The sequence below is a fragment of the Triticum urartu genome, chromosome 2A (genome assembly GCF_056163025.1).
Source record: "Triticum urartu cultivar PI428250 chromosome 2A, HENAU_Tu73, whole genome shotgun sequence".
In the NCBI taxonomy this organism is placed as follows: Eukaryota; Viridiplantae; Streptophyta; class Magnoliopsida; order Poales; family Poaceae; genus Triticum; species Triticum urartu.
This window is the reverse complement of record NC_141874.1, coordinates 500964871-500978993: the sequence shown is the minus strand read 5'-3', so window position 1 is coordinate 500978993 and position 14123 is coordinate 500964871. Positions and strand designations below refer to the sequence as shown.

Here is a 14123-nt window from a genome sequence, read left to right as displayed (position 1 = left end):
GATAAGACTAGTAACGGCAAGTAAATTGACAAAATCAATGCCCACAACTGCTTTGTGTTCTACTCGTGCATAGAATCTACGCAATAGACCTAGCTCATGATGCCACTGTTGGGGAACGTAGCAGAAATTCAAAATTTTCCTACGTGTCACCAAGATCTATCTATGGAGAGACCAACAACGAGGGGAAGGAGAGTGCATCTACATACCCTTGTAGATCGCTAAGCGGAAGCGTTCAAGAGAACGGGGTTGAAGGATTCGTACTCGTCGTGATCCAAATCACCGGAGATCCTAGTGCCAAACGGACGGCACCTCCGCGTTCAACACACGTACAACCCGGTGACGTCTCCCATGCCTTAATCCAGCAAGGAGAGAGGGAGAGGTTGAGGAAGACTCCATCCAACAGCAGCACAACGGCGTGGTGGTGGTGGAGGAGCCTGGTGATCCAGCAGGGCTTCGCCAAGCACCGCGAGATATGAGGAGAAAGAGAGGTAGGGCTGCGCCAGGGAAAGGTCAAAAACTCATCTGTTGGCAGCCCCAAGTCCTCAAGTATATATAGGGGAGAGGGAGGGGTGCGCCCCACCTAGGGTTCCACCCTAGGGGCGGCGGCCAACCCCAATCCCATCTAGGGTGGCGGCCAAGTGGAGGGGGAGAGGGAGGCGCACCAGGCATGGGCCCTAAGGCCCATCTGCCCTTAGGGTTTGCCCCCTCCTCCCCTTAGGCGCCTTGGGCCCTTGTGGGGGGGGGCGCACCAGCCCACCTGGGGCTGGTCCCCTCCCACACTTGGCCCATGCAGCCCTCCGGGGCTTGTGGCCCCACTTGGTGGACCCCCGGGACCCTCCCGGTGGTCTCGGTACGTTACCGATAAAACCCGAAACTTTTCCGGTGACCAAAACAGGACTTCCCATATATAAATCTTTACCTCCGGACCATTCTGAAACTCCTCGTGACGTCCGGGATCTCATCCGGGACTCCGAACAACATTCGGTAACCACGTATATCTATTCCCTATAACCCTAGCGTCATCGAACCTTAAGTGTGTAGACCCTACGGGTTCGGGAACCATGCAGACATGACCGAGATAACTCTCCGGTCAATAACCAACAGCGGGATCTGGATACCCATGTTGGCTCCCACATGTTCCACAATGATCTCATCGGATGAACCATGATGTCAAGGACTTAATCAATCCCGTATACAATTCCCTTTGTCTAGCGGTACGATACTTGCCTGAGATTCGATCGTCGGTATCCCGATACCTTGTTCAATCTCGTTATCGGCAAGTCTCTTTACTCGTTCCGTAACACATCATCCCGTGATCAACTCCTTGATCACATTGTGCACATTATGATGATGTCCTACCGAGTGGGCCCAGAGATACCTCTCCGTCACACAGAGTGACAAATCCCAGTCTCGATTCGTGCCAACCCAACAGACACTTTCAGAGATACCCGTAGTGCACCTTTATAGCCACCCAGTTACGTTGTGACGTTTGGCACACCCAAAGTATTCCTACGGTATCCGGGAGTTGCACAATCTCATGGTCTAAGGAAATGATACTTGACATTAGAAAAGCTTTAGCATGCGAACTACACGATCTTGTGCTATGCTTAGGATTGGGTCTTGTCCATCACATCATTCTTCTAATGATGTGATCCCATTATCAATGACATCCAATGTCCATGGTCAGGAAACCGTAACCATTTATTGATCAACGAGCTAGTCAACTAGAGGCTTACTAGGGACATGGTGTTGTCTATGTATCCACACATGTATCTGAGTTTCCTATCAATACAATTCTAGCATGGATAATAAACGATTATCATGAACAAGGAAATATAATAGTAATTAATTTATTATTGCCTCTAGGGCATATTTCCAACAACAAAATCAACATAGCCTTCACGATATTTATGTTCATGGTGGATTATATCCTACTCATGCTTGCATTCGGTGTTGATTAATTTTAATGCATGTTCATGACTGTTGTCGCTCTCTAGCTGGTCACTTCCCAGTCTTTTGCTAGCCTTCACATGTACTAAGAGGAATACTGCTTGTGCATCCAATCCCTTAAACCCCAAAGTTATTCCACATGAGTCCACTATACCTACCTATTTACGGTATCTACCTGCCGTTCCAAGTAAATTTGTATGTGTCAAACTCTAAACCTTCAAATAAATATCCTGTTTTGTATGGTCGAATAGCTCATGTATCAACTAGGGTTGTTTGTATCTTCCATGTTAGGCGGGTTATTCTCAAGAGGAGTGGACTCCGCTTCTCACTCACGAGATAAATGGCTGGTCACCGGGATGCCCAGTCCCATGCTTTATGCAAACTAAATCAAAATAATTGCAAACAAAACTCCCCTGGGACTCTTGTTAGTTGGAGGCACTCGTTGTTTCGAGCAAGCCATGGATTGATGCTTGTTGGTGGAAGGGGGAGTATAAACTTTACCATTCTGTTTGGGAACCACCTATAATGTGTGTAGCATGGAATATATTGCCATCTCTTGGTTGTTATGTTGACAATGAAAGTATACCGCTCAAAATATTATTCACCTCTGTTTCAAAACCAAGCTCTGGCACCTCTACAAATCCCTACTTCCCTCTGCGAAGAGCCTATCTATTTACTTTTATGCTGAGTCATCATCCTCTTATTAAAAAGCACCAATTGGAGAGCACCATTGTCATTTGCATTCATTATTGTTAATTTACATTGAGTATGACTTGACTGGATCTCTTTTATCATGAATTACAATGTCTAGTCAGTCCTTGGTCTTTAAAGGTGCTCTGCATTTATGTTTTGCGGTCTCAGAAAGGGATAGCGAGATACCACATTGTTATATCATATTATGATTGTTTTGAGAAAGTGTTGTCATCCGAGATTTATTATTATGGCTCGCTAGTTGATTATGCTATTGATATGAGTAAACTTGAGACCTATGCGTTATTACAAATGTGGTTAGTTATAATCTTTGCTGAAAACTTGAATGCTGGCTTTACATATTTACAACAACAAGAGTTTGTAAAAGTTTTTCTTTATCACTTTTAGTTTGTCAACTGAATTGCTTGAAGACAAGCAAAGATTTAAGCTTGGGGGAGTTGATACGTCTCCGTCGTATCTACTTTTCCAAACACTTTTGCCCTTGTTTTGGACTCTAACTTGCATGATTTGAATGGAACTAACCCGGACTGACGCTATTTTCAGCAGAATTACCATGGTGTTATTTATGTGCAGAAACAAGCGTTCTCGGAATGACCTGAAACTTCACGGAGCGACTTTTCAGAAAATATGAAAAATACCTGCAAAAGATGAAGGCCAGGGGGCCCACCACTTGTCCACGAGGGTGGGGGGCGCGCCCCCTACCTCGTGGGCCCCTTGTTGCCTCTCCGACTCCAACTCCAACTCCATATATTGTGTTTCGGGGAGAGAAAAATCAGAGAGAAGAAATCATCGTGTTTTACGATATGGAGCCGCCGCCAAGCCCTAAAACCTCTCGGGAGGGCTGATCTGGAGCCCGTTCGGGGCTCCGGAGTGGGGAATCCATCGCCATCGTCATCATAAACCATCCTCCATCACTAATTTCATGATGCTCACCGCCGTGCGTGAGTAATTCCATCGTAGGCTTGCTGGACGGTGATGGGTTGGATGAGATCTATCATGTAATCGAGTTAGTTTTGTTAGGGTTTGATCCCTAGTATCCACTATGTTCTGAGATTGATGTTGCTATGACTTTGCTATGCTTAATGCTTGTCACTAGGACCCGAGTGCCATGATTTTATATCTGAACCTATTATGTTTTCATCAATATATGAGTGTTCTTGATCCTATCTTGCAAGTCTATAGTCACCTATTATGTGTTATGATCCGTTAACCCCGAAGGGACAATAATCGGGATACTTACCGGTGATGACCGTAGTTTGAGGAGTCCATGTATTCACTATGTGTTAATGCTTTGTTCCGGTTCTCTATTAAAAGGAGGCCTTAATATCCCTTAGTTTCCGTAAGGACCCCGCTGCCACGGGAGGGTAGAACAAAAGATGTCATGCAAGTTCTTTTTCACAAGCATGTATGACTATATTCGGAATACATGCCTACATTACATTGACGAACTGGAGATAGTTCTGTGTCACCCTAGGTTATGACTGTTACATGATGAACCGCATCCGGCATAATTCTCCATCATCGATCCATTGCCTACGAGCTTTCCATATATTGTTCTTCGCTTATTTACTTTCCCGTTGCTATTGCTATCATCACTACAAAATACCAAAAACATTGCTTTTACTACCGTTACCTTTTGTTACCGTTACCACTATTATCATATTACTTTGCTACCAAAAACTTTGCTGCAGATATTAAGTTTCTAGGTGTGGTTGAATTGACAACTCAGCTGCTAAACTTGAGAATATTCTTTGGCTCCCCTTATGTCGAATCAATAAATTTGGGTTGAATACTCTATCCTCGAAAACTGTTGCGATCCCCTATACTTGTGGGTTATCATGAAGACGTACGACTACATCAACCGCGTTGTGTTAAAGCTTCCGCATTCGGTCTACGAGGGTACGTGGACGCACTCTCCCCTCTCGTTGCTATGCATCACCATGATCTTGTGTGTGCGTAGGATTTTTTTTGAAATTACTACGTTCCCCAACAGTTCTTATCTTTGTTTCTCCGGTAGAAATCTTGGGGCACTTTTTGAAGTTATTTGTGTTGGATTGAATATTATGAATCTGAATTTTCTTTGGTGTTATTTTAGTACGAACTCTTGGTTAGATCGATCGGAAATAATAGTTTCGTGTTATTTTAGTACGAACTTTAGGATAGATTGATCGGAAAGAATAGCTTTGAGGTGGTTCCGTACCCTACAAACAATTATGTCTTATGTTCTCCGCTATATAGGAACTTTGGAGTGATTCTTCGTTGCACGTTTTGTTTATTTATCTTCGGTGGTGGCGGGGGTGGGAACCTTAGCAGGGGAGGGAGCGGCCCCGATTTTGTTTATTTATCTTCGATGTCGGTTCTACTCTGTTTATTCCGCTGATGTGATTGGTTTCGTTTCAAAGTCTAGAACGAAATTTTGAATTTTCCATTCACCCCCTGTGATCGATATACTCTCGGTCCTATCAGATACTACCCCTCATCTCAACAATTGGCAAGCAGAAATAACCATCAAATCCACACGTAAGCTTCCATAACCAAATCCGATGATAAATCAGATAACTTAGTCTCTTGGAGACACATGGTAGTCGTGCCCGTCGTAGCCGCAACTCCGAACACCCGTGCGACGGGGTCGATAGTTTAGCCCCCACACGTTCCGCACTAGCATCTTAAGGTCGTTGACTTGCGCCTTCTCGGTGCCTTTTTTCTAAAATGAAGCACATTCTGATGCACACCGAGAAAAAAACAAGTTTCGCCCAACAAAAAATCACCGTTTTTGTCATAAGAAATAATGCTTCTTTTGTTAAAACTGGAATGAAGTTTTCTTTCGTATTGATATAACCAAGGAAAAAAACAATAAAGCTTTTAACCATAAGGACAGAAAGCCTGTCGAGGCACGGTTAATGCGAAGAAAACTATTAGCCATTATCACACACCAATAATTCAAGGAGACCCTTTACCCATTATTGTCATCAATAACATGAACTCCACGCAGCACTACGAATCCTGTGAGTGGGGCCTTTAGAAGAATAGTACAACTTTCCTCAGAAAAGAAGAATGGTGCAGGAAACAATCACTACATTCTTCATAGCACTGTTGCAACATTCTCATAATCATTGTGACATTGAAGTGCCCGGTCCAACGGAGCCGCACAAGCTGCAGAAAGATCTCAGCTTTTCCATCGAGTGGGCATCCAGGCGGTTTTCGTTTTCAGTGAGCACAACCCAATGTTCCTCTAAACCACAGCTAGTGAGTTAGAGTAGAAGAAAGAATAGTTAAGCAGTAGCAATGCGACACATGAAATTGGCCCATCACCTCGTGAACCCATGTAGACGAGCAGCAGATGACACATGTAGCCGGGTGTGGACCCAGCCGTCAATTATGTGGGCATAAACTGATCACTAAGGCTTAGCCACGAAGTAGTAGACTACAGGACCCTGATCTCTTGGTGATGGCTCGAGAATATGCTGCCTCCACTGAAGCTTGAACCTCAGCAACCGCTCGAGAGGTTGACCTCCAAATCCAATCACAGTCATAATGCTGGACCGGTGGTGCGGCACTGCCATATGATTAGACCTGCAATCTTATTCTCCTCTTTTATTTCCTTTTCAACAAAGTGGCATTCAAATGTGATTCGCAGAAACTCATCGCAATAATTGACATCAACACATGAGCTGCTGAAACACGGAGGAAATGTACAGTTCCTTCCACTATACTAGCTAGGGACTACACAATGTACCGGAGCAACAGGACTAGAAGAAACTAGAAGCCAGTTTTTGGCAGCAACAACGAGTGAACACAACCTTCTGCTGTTTTACACCCCACTCCGTCATCTTTCATGCAACAACTGGAAGCAACTCATGATGGCTCTAAAAGTCATACGTGGTGATCAAACCCTCAGGCCTGAGCGGCACGAGCACGGAGTGGACACGCGCTACGTCGGGCTGGCTGGCCTCGGAGCACCCACACGCCTTGTGCGGCTCGGCGAACAAGGACTGGCGGCACGTCGGGCAGGTGGAGCGCGCGAGGAGCCACCGGTCAATGCATCTGACGTGGAAGCCATGGTTGCACTTGGGCAGGACCTTGACGTGCTCCCCGGCCTCGAAGTCCGAGAGGCAGATGGTGCACATCGGGCAGGCGGTGTTGAGCTTCAGCCCGGCCGAGTAGACCATGATCGGCATGGCGCGCACGGCCTTCCTCCTCAGCCCGCCCTTGGCCAGCCGCGCGACCCGGCTGGGCTCCGCGTCCGCCGCCGCCGCCCGGCTGGAACACCGCAGCGCGCACCGCACGATCGAGTTGAGCCCCAGCGCGCAGATGAGCGCGCAGAGGAGGACGGCGAGGATCATCACCACGTTCGCGTCGAAGTTGCTCCCCGGGGCGCCGCCGTCGGTCACCGGCTGGCTTGGTCCGGAGGGCTGCCCCCCAGAGAACGAAGGAGTGTGAAGCAGCGTCCTTCTTGAGTACATGTTCACTCTTGGTAATCTTTCTTCAGAATCCTGCAAGTAACCGCAAAGAACGTGGGTCGTAGGTCTTTCTGTATTGCTGCTGTGTGATTTGGCCCAGGTAGAATCATAAGCCGGGGTTATGCTGAAGTATTTATAGGCTCATTATAAGGTTTAAGGCTGCAACAAAATGGCGTGAATTGTTTTATTTGGTAGGGCAGACTGACCTTTTTGTCCTTGCCAGCCAATACTAGAGACAAATGCTTTCAGGGAATGGCTCAAGGTGCAGAGTTGGAAATTCATTTGGTTGTGGCAAGTGGGCTGCATCTGATCTCGGTGCGTTTTCTGGGAATCAGAGGGCCATACGGCGCACCATGTCTTGTCTGCCTGATAATAAAAGTACATATGCAGGCAAGGAGATCGGAACTGTATATAATGGAATGAGACCTCGTCTGGTTCGACTTGAAAATACAGTGCCGAAGCATTTGCTCTAAGCTCATCTTTCCTGGGTGGTTTTGAACATTCTCAGTCTGATCGTAGTGAGGTCTATGTATTTCACCTTTACCAGTGGGTTCATGAGACACGGTAGAGTAGATGCAAAATACACGCTAGGGACCTACTCACTCACTTCCTGCAGAGCTACTGAGTAATCAAGTTCCCAGTGACTTGAGAAGTCCCTCTGGCTTATTGCCGAAGTTCATTAACTATGCCACCGAGAGAGAACAACAATTTTTTACTGCCATGCCATTCCTGCAAGTTTACGGAAACAGAGTATTTAGCCAAAAACTACCACAATTAACGGAAACGTGACGAAAAACTATCACTCTACGATTTTGTGCCAAAAATTACCAAATTTGGACTAAACCGTGACAAAAACTACCAACTCACGAAATCGCTCGCTTCGGCTGCGCTAACCCCGAATCTGACCGGTTGGGCCCGCGAATCAGTAGCCACGCTGGCCAATGGACGGCCGCCGCGCGCTGACGGCCGTTAACGCCCCGTCCGCTGTCGGAACGGCGGCTGTCGGTGGGCTGCGGGTCAAGATCTGATCTGTTCCCCTCTCGCTTCACTCTCTCCCTCCTCTCCCTCTCTCTGAACTAGGTGGCGGCCGCCATGTCCTCGTTGATTCCGGAGGGTGGCGGCGCTGGCGGCGGCGACGCTGGCGGCGGTGACACAAGTTTGGACGCTGCTGCCTCGCCCGCGCCTCCACCGATGGCCAGCGGCTCAGTCGATAATTGGTTGGGGAGCACCAGTTTCTCGACGCAGGCCGGCTCGCAGCAGCAGGAGGCACCGCTCTCGCAGTCATCGCCAATGGGTTGCAGGTATGCAAGTATCATCTGCTGGGCCTTTCGTTAGCTCCTTCAATCTGGCAAATTAGTAAGATGTTTGTTTCTGTTAGTTGGACATGTGTAGTAACCTGGAGTCAGTAAACTATATTGCACTTGTAGCTCAGTTAATTTCAATTCAATTCATGAGCACTTATTTGTGCAGTTTGGCTGACCAGAAGTGGGAGATATGGTTTCATTTAGAAGGAAGAAACCCTGTGAAAAGGGGTGTATTTGAGTCAAATATTTCTTCGCTTACTCTACAATCACTCATTGCTAGTGAAGGGTATGGAGACAGTGATTACATGTACTATGTGAAGGAGGAGGAAATTGGATCTGAAAGAGTAAAGTATTTAGGTAATGAAGCTAGTGTTCATGAAATGTTGGAGTTTTTTCATCATGTCAAGCTAGTGAACATAAAGGTTATGAGAAATGTTCAAACTGGAATTAGTACCCAGGCTAATGAGAATTACATGAACACTCCAGAGAGCTGTTGTGTGAAAAATGTTGTGAAGCAATCTGAGCTTCGGAATCAGGTAGATGATAGAAAGGCTCAGCTTGAGAGGAGTAGGATTCAAAGAGAGGCAGATTTGAACCACTTTGAAGGAGACACTGAAGTGTCTGAATTTTGTTCTGAGGATTCAGTTCATTCAGATGGGAGTGCTGAAGCTGTTCAACTAATGGAAATAGAGTGTGCCTCTGAAGAGGATACATCATTGCAAACTACTGCTATTGTGAAACATGTGAAGAATCCTGTCCAACTAGCATATGTCACAATGAGGTAGAGAAAAAACGTTTTGAAGATTGGTTTCCTGAAGCAGATGAGTTTTGTTTTGCTGGTGATGCAGGCATAAGTGATGAGGAAGAAGAAGATGAAGTTGAACTACCATACCTCATGAAGAAGCCAAAGACAAAGAGTAGTAAGAAAAAAAATGAAGGAGAGGCTATATTTTGACCCCTCAATTCTCAAGTCACATTTACTCTTGTGCAAGAGCTTGTGTTTTGATAGTGTTTACCAGTTCAGAGAAGCATAGAGATTTTCATATAAGGACTTTGAGGTCTTTTCACTACCACAGGAACACTCCAACAAGAATTATTGTTTGGTGTTCACAGAGAGAGCATGGATATGAATTTTACATGTGTGCCGCCATGATTGCTCATGAAAGAACAATTTTGCATTAAGAAGTGTAACATGGAGCACACTTGTCCAGCATCAGCAGAGAACACAAAGGTTACTACTAAGTGGCTTTCCAAAGCAGTTGAGCCTTCTCTTAGAGCAGATCCTAGAGCACTTGCGGATTCACTTATTAAAAACAGCGAAGTCAAGTTTTCAGTTGATGTATCAAAGAGTGTGGCCTATAGGGCAAGGAGAAAGGCTATTAAGGTTGTACAAGGTGACCGGAACGAGCAATACTATAGACTGAGGTGAAGGAAATATGCCCTAGAGGCAATAATAAAGTTATTATTTATTTCCTTATATTATGATAAATTTTTATTATTCATGCTAGAATTGTATTAACCGGAAACATAATACATGTGTGAATACATAGACAAACAGTATGTCACTAGTATGCCTCTACTTGACTAGCTCGTTGAATCAAAGATGGTTAAGTTTCCTAGCCATAGACATAAGTTGTCATTTGATTAACGGGGTCACATCATTAGAGAATGATGTGATTAACTTGACCCATTCTGTTAGCATAGCACTTGATCGTTTAGTTTGTTGCTATTGCTTCCTTCATGACTTATACATGTTCCTATGACTATGAGATTATGCAACTCCCATTTACCGGAGGAACACTTTGTGTGCTACCAAACGTCACAACGTAACTGGGTGATTATAATGGTGCTCTACAGGTGTCTCCGAAGGTACTTGTTGGGTTGGCGTATTTCGAGATTAGGATTTGTCACTCCGATTGTCGGAGAGGTATCTCTTGGCCCACTCGGTAATGCACATCACTATAAGCCTTGCAAGCATTGCAACTAATGAGTTAGTTGCGGGATGATGTGTTACGGAACAAGTAAAGAGACTTGCCGGTAACGAGATTGAGCTAGGTATTGAGATACCGACGATCGAATCTCGGGCAAGTAACATACCGATGACAAAGGGAACAACGTATGTTGGTATGCGGTTTGACCGATAAAGATCTTCGTAGAATATGTAGGAGCCAATATGAGCATCCAGGTTCCGCTATTGGTTGTCTCGGTCATGTATACATAGTTCTCAAACCCGTAGGGTCCGCACACTTAAAGTTCGATGACGGTTATATTATGAGTTTATGTGTTTTGATGTACCGAAGGAGTTCGGAGTCCCAGATGAGATCGGGGACATGATGAGGAGTCTCGAAATGGTCGAGACGTAAAGATCGATATATTGGACGACTATATTCGGACATCGGAAAGGTTCCGAGTGATTCGGGTATTTTCGAAAGTACGAGGGAGTTACGGGAATTCGTATTGGGCCTTAATGGGCAATACGGGAAAGGAGAGAAAGGCCTCAAAGGGTGGCCGCACCCCTCCCCATGGACTGGTCCGAATTGGACTAGGGAGGGGGGCGTCCCCTTCCTTCCTTCTCCTTTTTCCTTCCATTTCCTTCCCTCCTACTCCTACTACTTGAAAGGGCTCCTAGTTCTACTAGGAAAGGGGGAATCCTACTCTCGGTGGGAGTAGGACTCCCCTAGGTCGCGCCATAGAGAGGGCCGGCCCTCCCCCTCCTTCACTCCTTTATATACAGGGGTAGGGGGCACCCCAAAGACACAACAATTGATCTCTTGATCTCTGAGCCGTGTGCGGTGCCCCCTCCACCATAATCCACCTCGATCATATCGTAACGGTGCTTAGGCGAAGCCCTGCGTCGGTAGAACATCATCATCGTCATCACGCCGTCATGCTGATGAAACTCTCCCTCAACACTCGGTTGGATCGGAATTCAAGGGACGTCATCGAGTTGAACGTGTGCAGAACTCGGAGGTGTCGTGCGTTCGGTACCCCATAGCCTTTGGTGTGGTTGATAAGGAAGATTCAGAGAGTTGGACATGGTTCCTAACCCAGCTAAGATGTTCATTGGAAGTGGTAGCAAATTTGGAACCTACACCATTATTTCTGACAGGCAAAAGGTATGCACCCTATCTTAGCCAGTAGTTCAGATATATATTGTTATTAGTAGCTTTATTTCTTTTTGTTCATGACCATGTTTATTAATTTACAATCAAGGTCTTCTTAAGGCTATAAATGAGGTGTTCCCTGATTCCCCTCAGAGATACTGCCTCAGGCACATATATGCAAATTTTCAGTCAGCTGGTTTCAGAGGAGCAGAACTAAAGAAGCTAGTAGATCGGGCTAGCTACTCATTCACCAAACATGGCCATGAATTAGCAATGGTAGAGCTAAAAGCAGAGTGTGAGGATGCCTGGAAGTGGCTTCAAAAAAATCCAAAGGAGACTTGGTGTAGGTCTGCAATGGATTACAATTGCAAAACTGATCTTGTTGTGAACAACCTTAGTGAGGTTTTCAACAAAATGATCCTTGATATTAGGGCCAAACCAATTAGGACTATATTTGAAGGAATTAGGACTAAGGAGATGATCAAAAGGCAGAAGACTAGGGAAAAAACAGAGAACAACAGGTGGATGATCACACCCAACTATTCAGAGAAACTAGAGGAGAATAAGAAGTATGCCAAATTTTGTGATGCATATAAGACAGGTCCTGACATTTGGCAACTGTCTAGTAAGGAAAATCAGTATTGTGTGAACCTAGCTAGTAAATCATGTGACTGCAGGAAGTGGGACATGACAGGTGTGACATGCAGTCATGCAATAGCAGCAATGAGCAAGATTCACATGCACCTAGAGGACTATGTGCATGATTTTTTCAAAAAACAACTATATATTGAAGCATACAAAGACATAGTGTACCCTGTCCCTGGTCCTGAATTCTGGCCTGACACCCATACTCAGGATATTGAGCCCCCAGTGTTCAAAGAAAAAGCAGGCAAGAAACAGATAGCTAGGAGAAAGGGCCAGTTTGAGGTGCCTGCACCAAAGGACACAAGCAGGATGGGAACAATTACATGCAACAATTGTGGTCTACAAGGCCACAGATATACAAACTATGAGAAAGCTCTAAAACCTAGTCTTGAGATGAGAAAGAACTTACATCAGGTCATTCAAATATGTTGCATTCTTTGTTTAATTATTTTATGTCTGGTCTATTTACTAACCGAGTTAATTTTGTCATGCAGGAGAATAGAGAAATTTTTAGGGGTTCCTCTAGTGCTACACATCCACCTCCACAACCACCACCTCAACACCAAACTTCACAGATGCCAGCATCATCTGCTCCACCTCCTAAAGCAATGAGGAACAGAAAAACAGCAGCAAGTAAGAGAGGTTCAACATCAACAGTTTCAGCAGGAGCAGTCAGGTCTTCACCAGCACCTGCAACAGGATCAGCGTCAACAAGAGCTCCAAGAGGATCAACATCAACAAGAACATTCAATGCACCAAGAACATCCACTGGAGAACCAGGGATATTGGCAGGCAAGAGGAAGAGGAAACCTCCTAGCAAGTTTGCATCCTATTTCAATGCTAGTGGAAACTATTGAAACTCTGTATCTAAGTTTGTGTGTATGGTACTAAGTTCGTGTTCTGCTACTAAATGTGTGTATGGTAGTAAGTTTGTGTTCTGCTACTTAGTTCGAGTGTATGGTACTAAGTTTGTGTTCTGCTACTAAATGTGTGTTGTGGTACTAGCCTGCTAAAATTCAGACATGTGAACTTGTGGACATGTTAATTTGTTTTATTTGTTGTACATTGCCATTTCTACAGTTCAGAAGTTACTGCCAAATTCATTTTAGAAAAAGAAATCTGCACAAAAAAAAGTCTGGCCTGGGGCTTGAACCCAGGACCTGTTGGTTGTAGCCATGCAATCAATACCAATGGGCTAGTGCTGGTGATTTGTTTGACTAGCATCGGCCGAACTTATTATATGTTGTTAGCCACGTCCTCTGTTCAGCGTGCGTTGCGGCCGGCTGCGTGGTGAGCGTGTGTTGAGTAAAACCAGCCGTTTTGGATTCTACGCCTTTAATACGTGTCCACCCACCACGCTCTCTTCTCACTCGCCCACTCGCCGCTCGCACCACCCACTCCACTTTCCCTTCTCTCTTGTCAAAATCGCCGCCGACAACCACCGCCACCGCCGTCGCCATGGACTGGCAGCTGGCCAGCGAAGCTCTCGCCGGGAACAACCAGGAGATGCGCGCGTAGTATAGGGAGATCGCGCGCTGGTTCCCCGGTATGGCGATGATGAGTAACCACGCCCGCGGCCTCGTGAAGGTGATGACAGCTGCTGAAAAGCATCGCGCATTCCCTGCCGGTGCACCATCCCGCCGCCGTCCCTTCTGCTATGGGCGATGCGCGAGGTGCAGCGCTCCCCCGACCCCAGGCAGCGCGCCCGATGGTGGATGTACCGCTCATCCACCACGCCGTCGGCCGCCGCGGACCACGTCACCCACGCCGTCCTCGCTCTCCCAACCCCAATCAATAACGCCTACTAGGAGAGGCGCAATCCATGGGTCCTTGGGCCCTATGACGACTCTGACGCTTCTGACGACGAGTCCTCTGATGACGAGTCCAGTGACGATGATGAGGACCAGTCCTCTGACGACTCTGACGACGAGGTGGATGAGGTCGTCATC

The 14123-nt window shown here is 46.0% G+C and overlaps 2 protein-coding genes across 2 annotated transcripts; one reads left to right on the top strand and one right to left on the bottom strand.

Moving 5' to 3' along the window:
• Positions 1-6228: 6228 nt before the first annotated feature.
• LOC125537132 (RING-H2 finger protein ATL72) lies at positions 6229-7245 on the bottom strand. The gene has a single exon (XM_048700426.2). It carries the CDS (start codon positions 7122-7124, stop codon positions 6528-6530), a length of 597 nt encoding a protein of 198 aa, XP_048556383.2. The 5' UTR covers positions 7125-7245; the 3' UTR covers positions 6229-6527.
• A 4215-nt stretch (positions 7246-11460) lies between these two features.
• On the top strand, positions 11461-12676 carry LOC147985628 (uncharacterized). The gene is made up of 3 exons (XM_087541666.1): positions 11461-11541; positions 11650-12511; positions 12669-12676. The coding sequence occupies exons 1-3, from the start codon at positions 11461-11463 to the stop codon at positions 12674-12676; spliced, it is 951 nt and encodes a 316-aa protein (XP_087397792.1).
• Positions 12677-14123: the final 1447 nt, after the last annotated feature.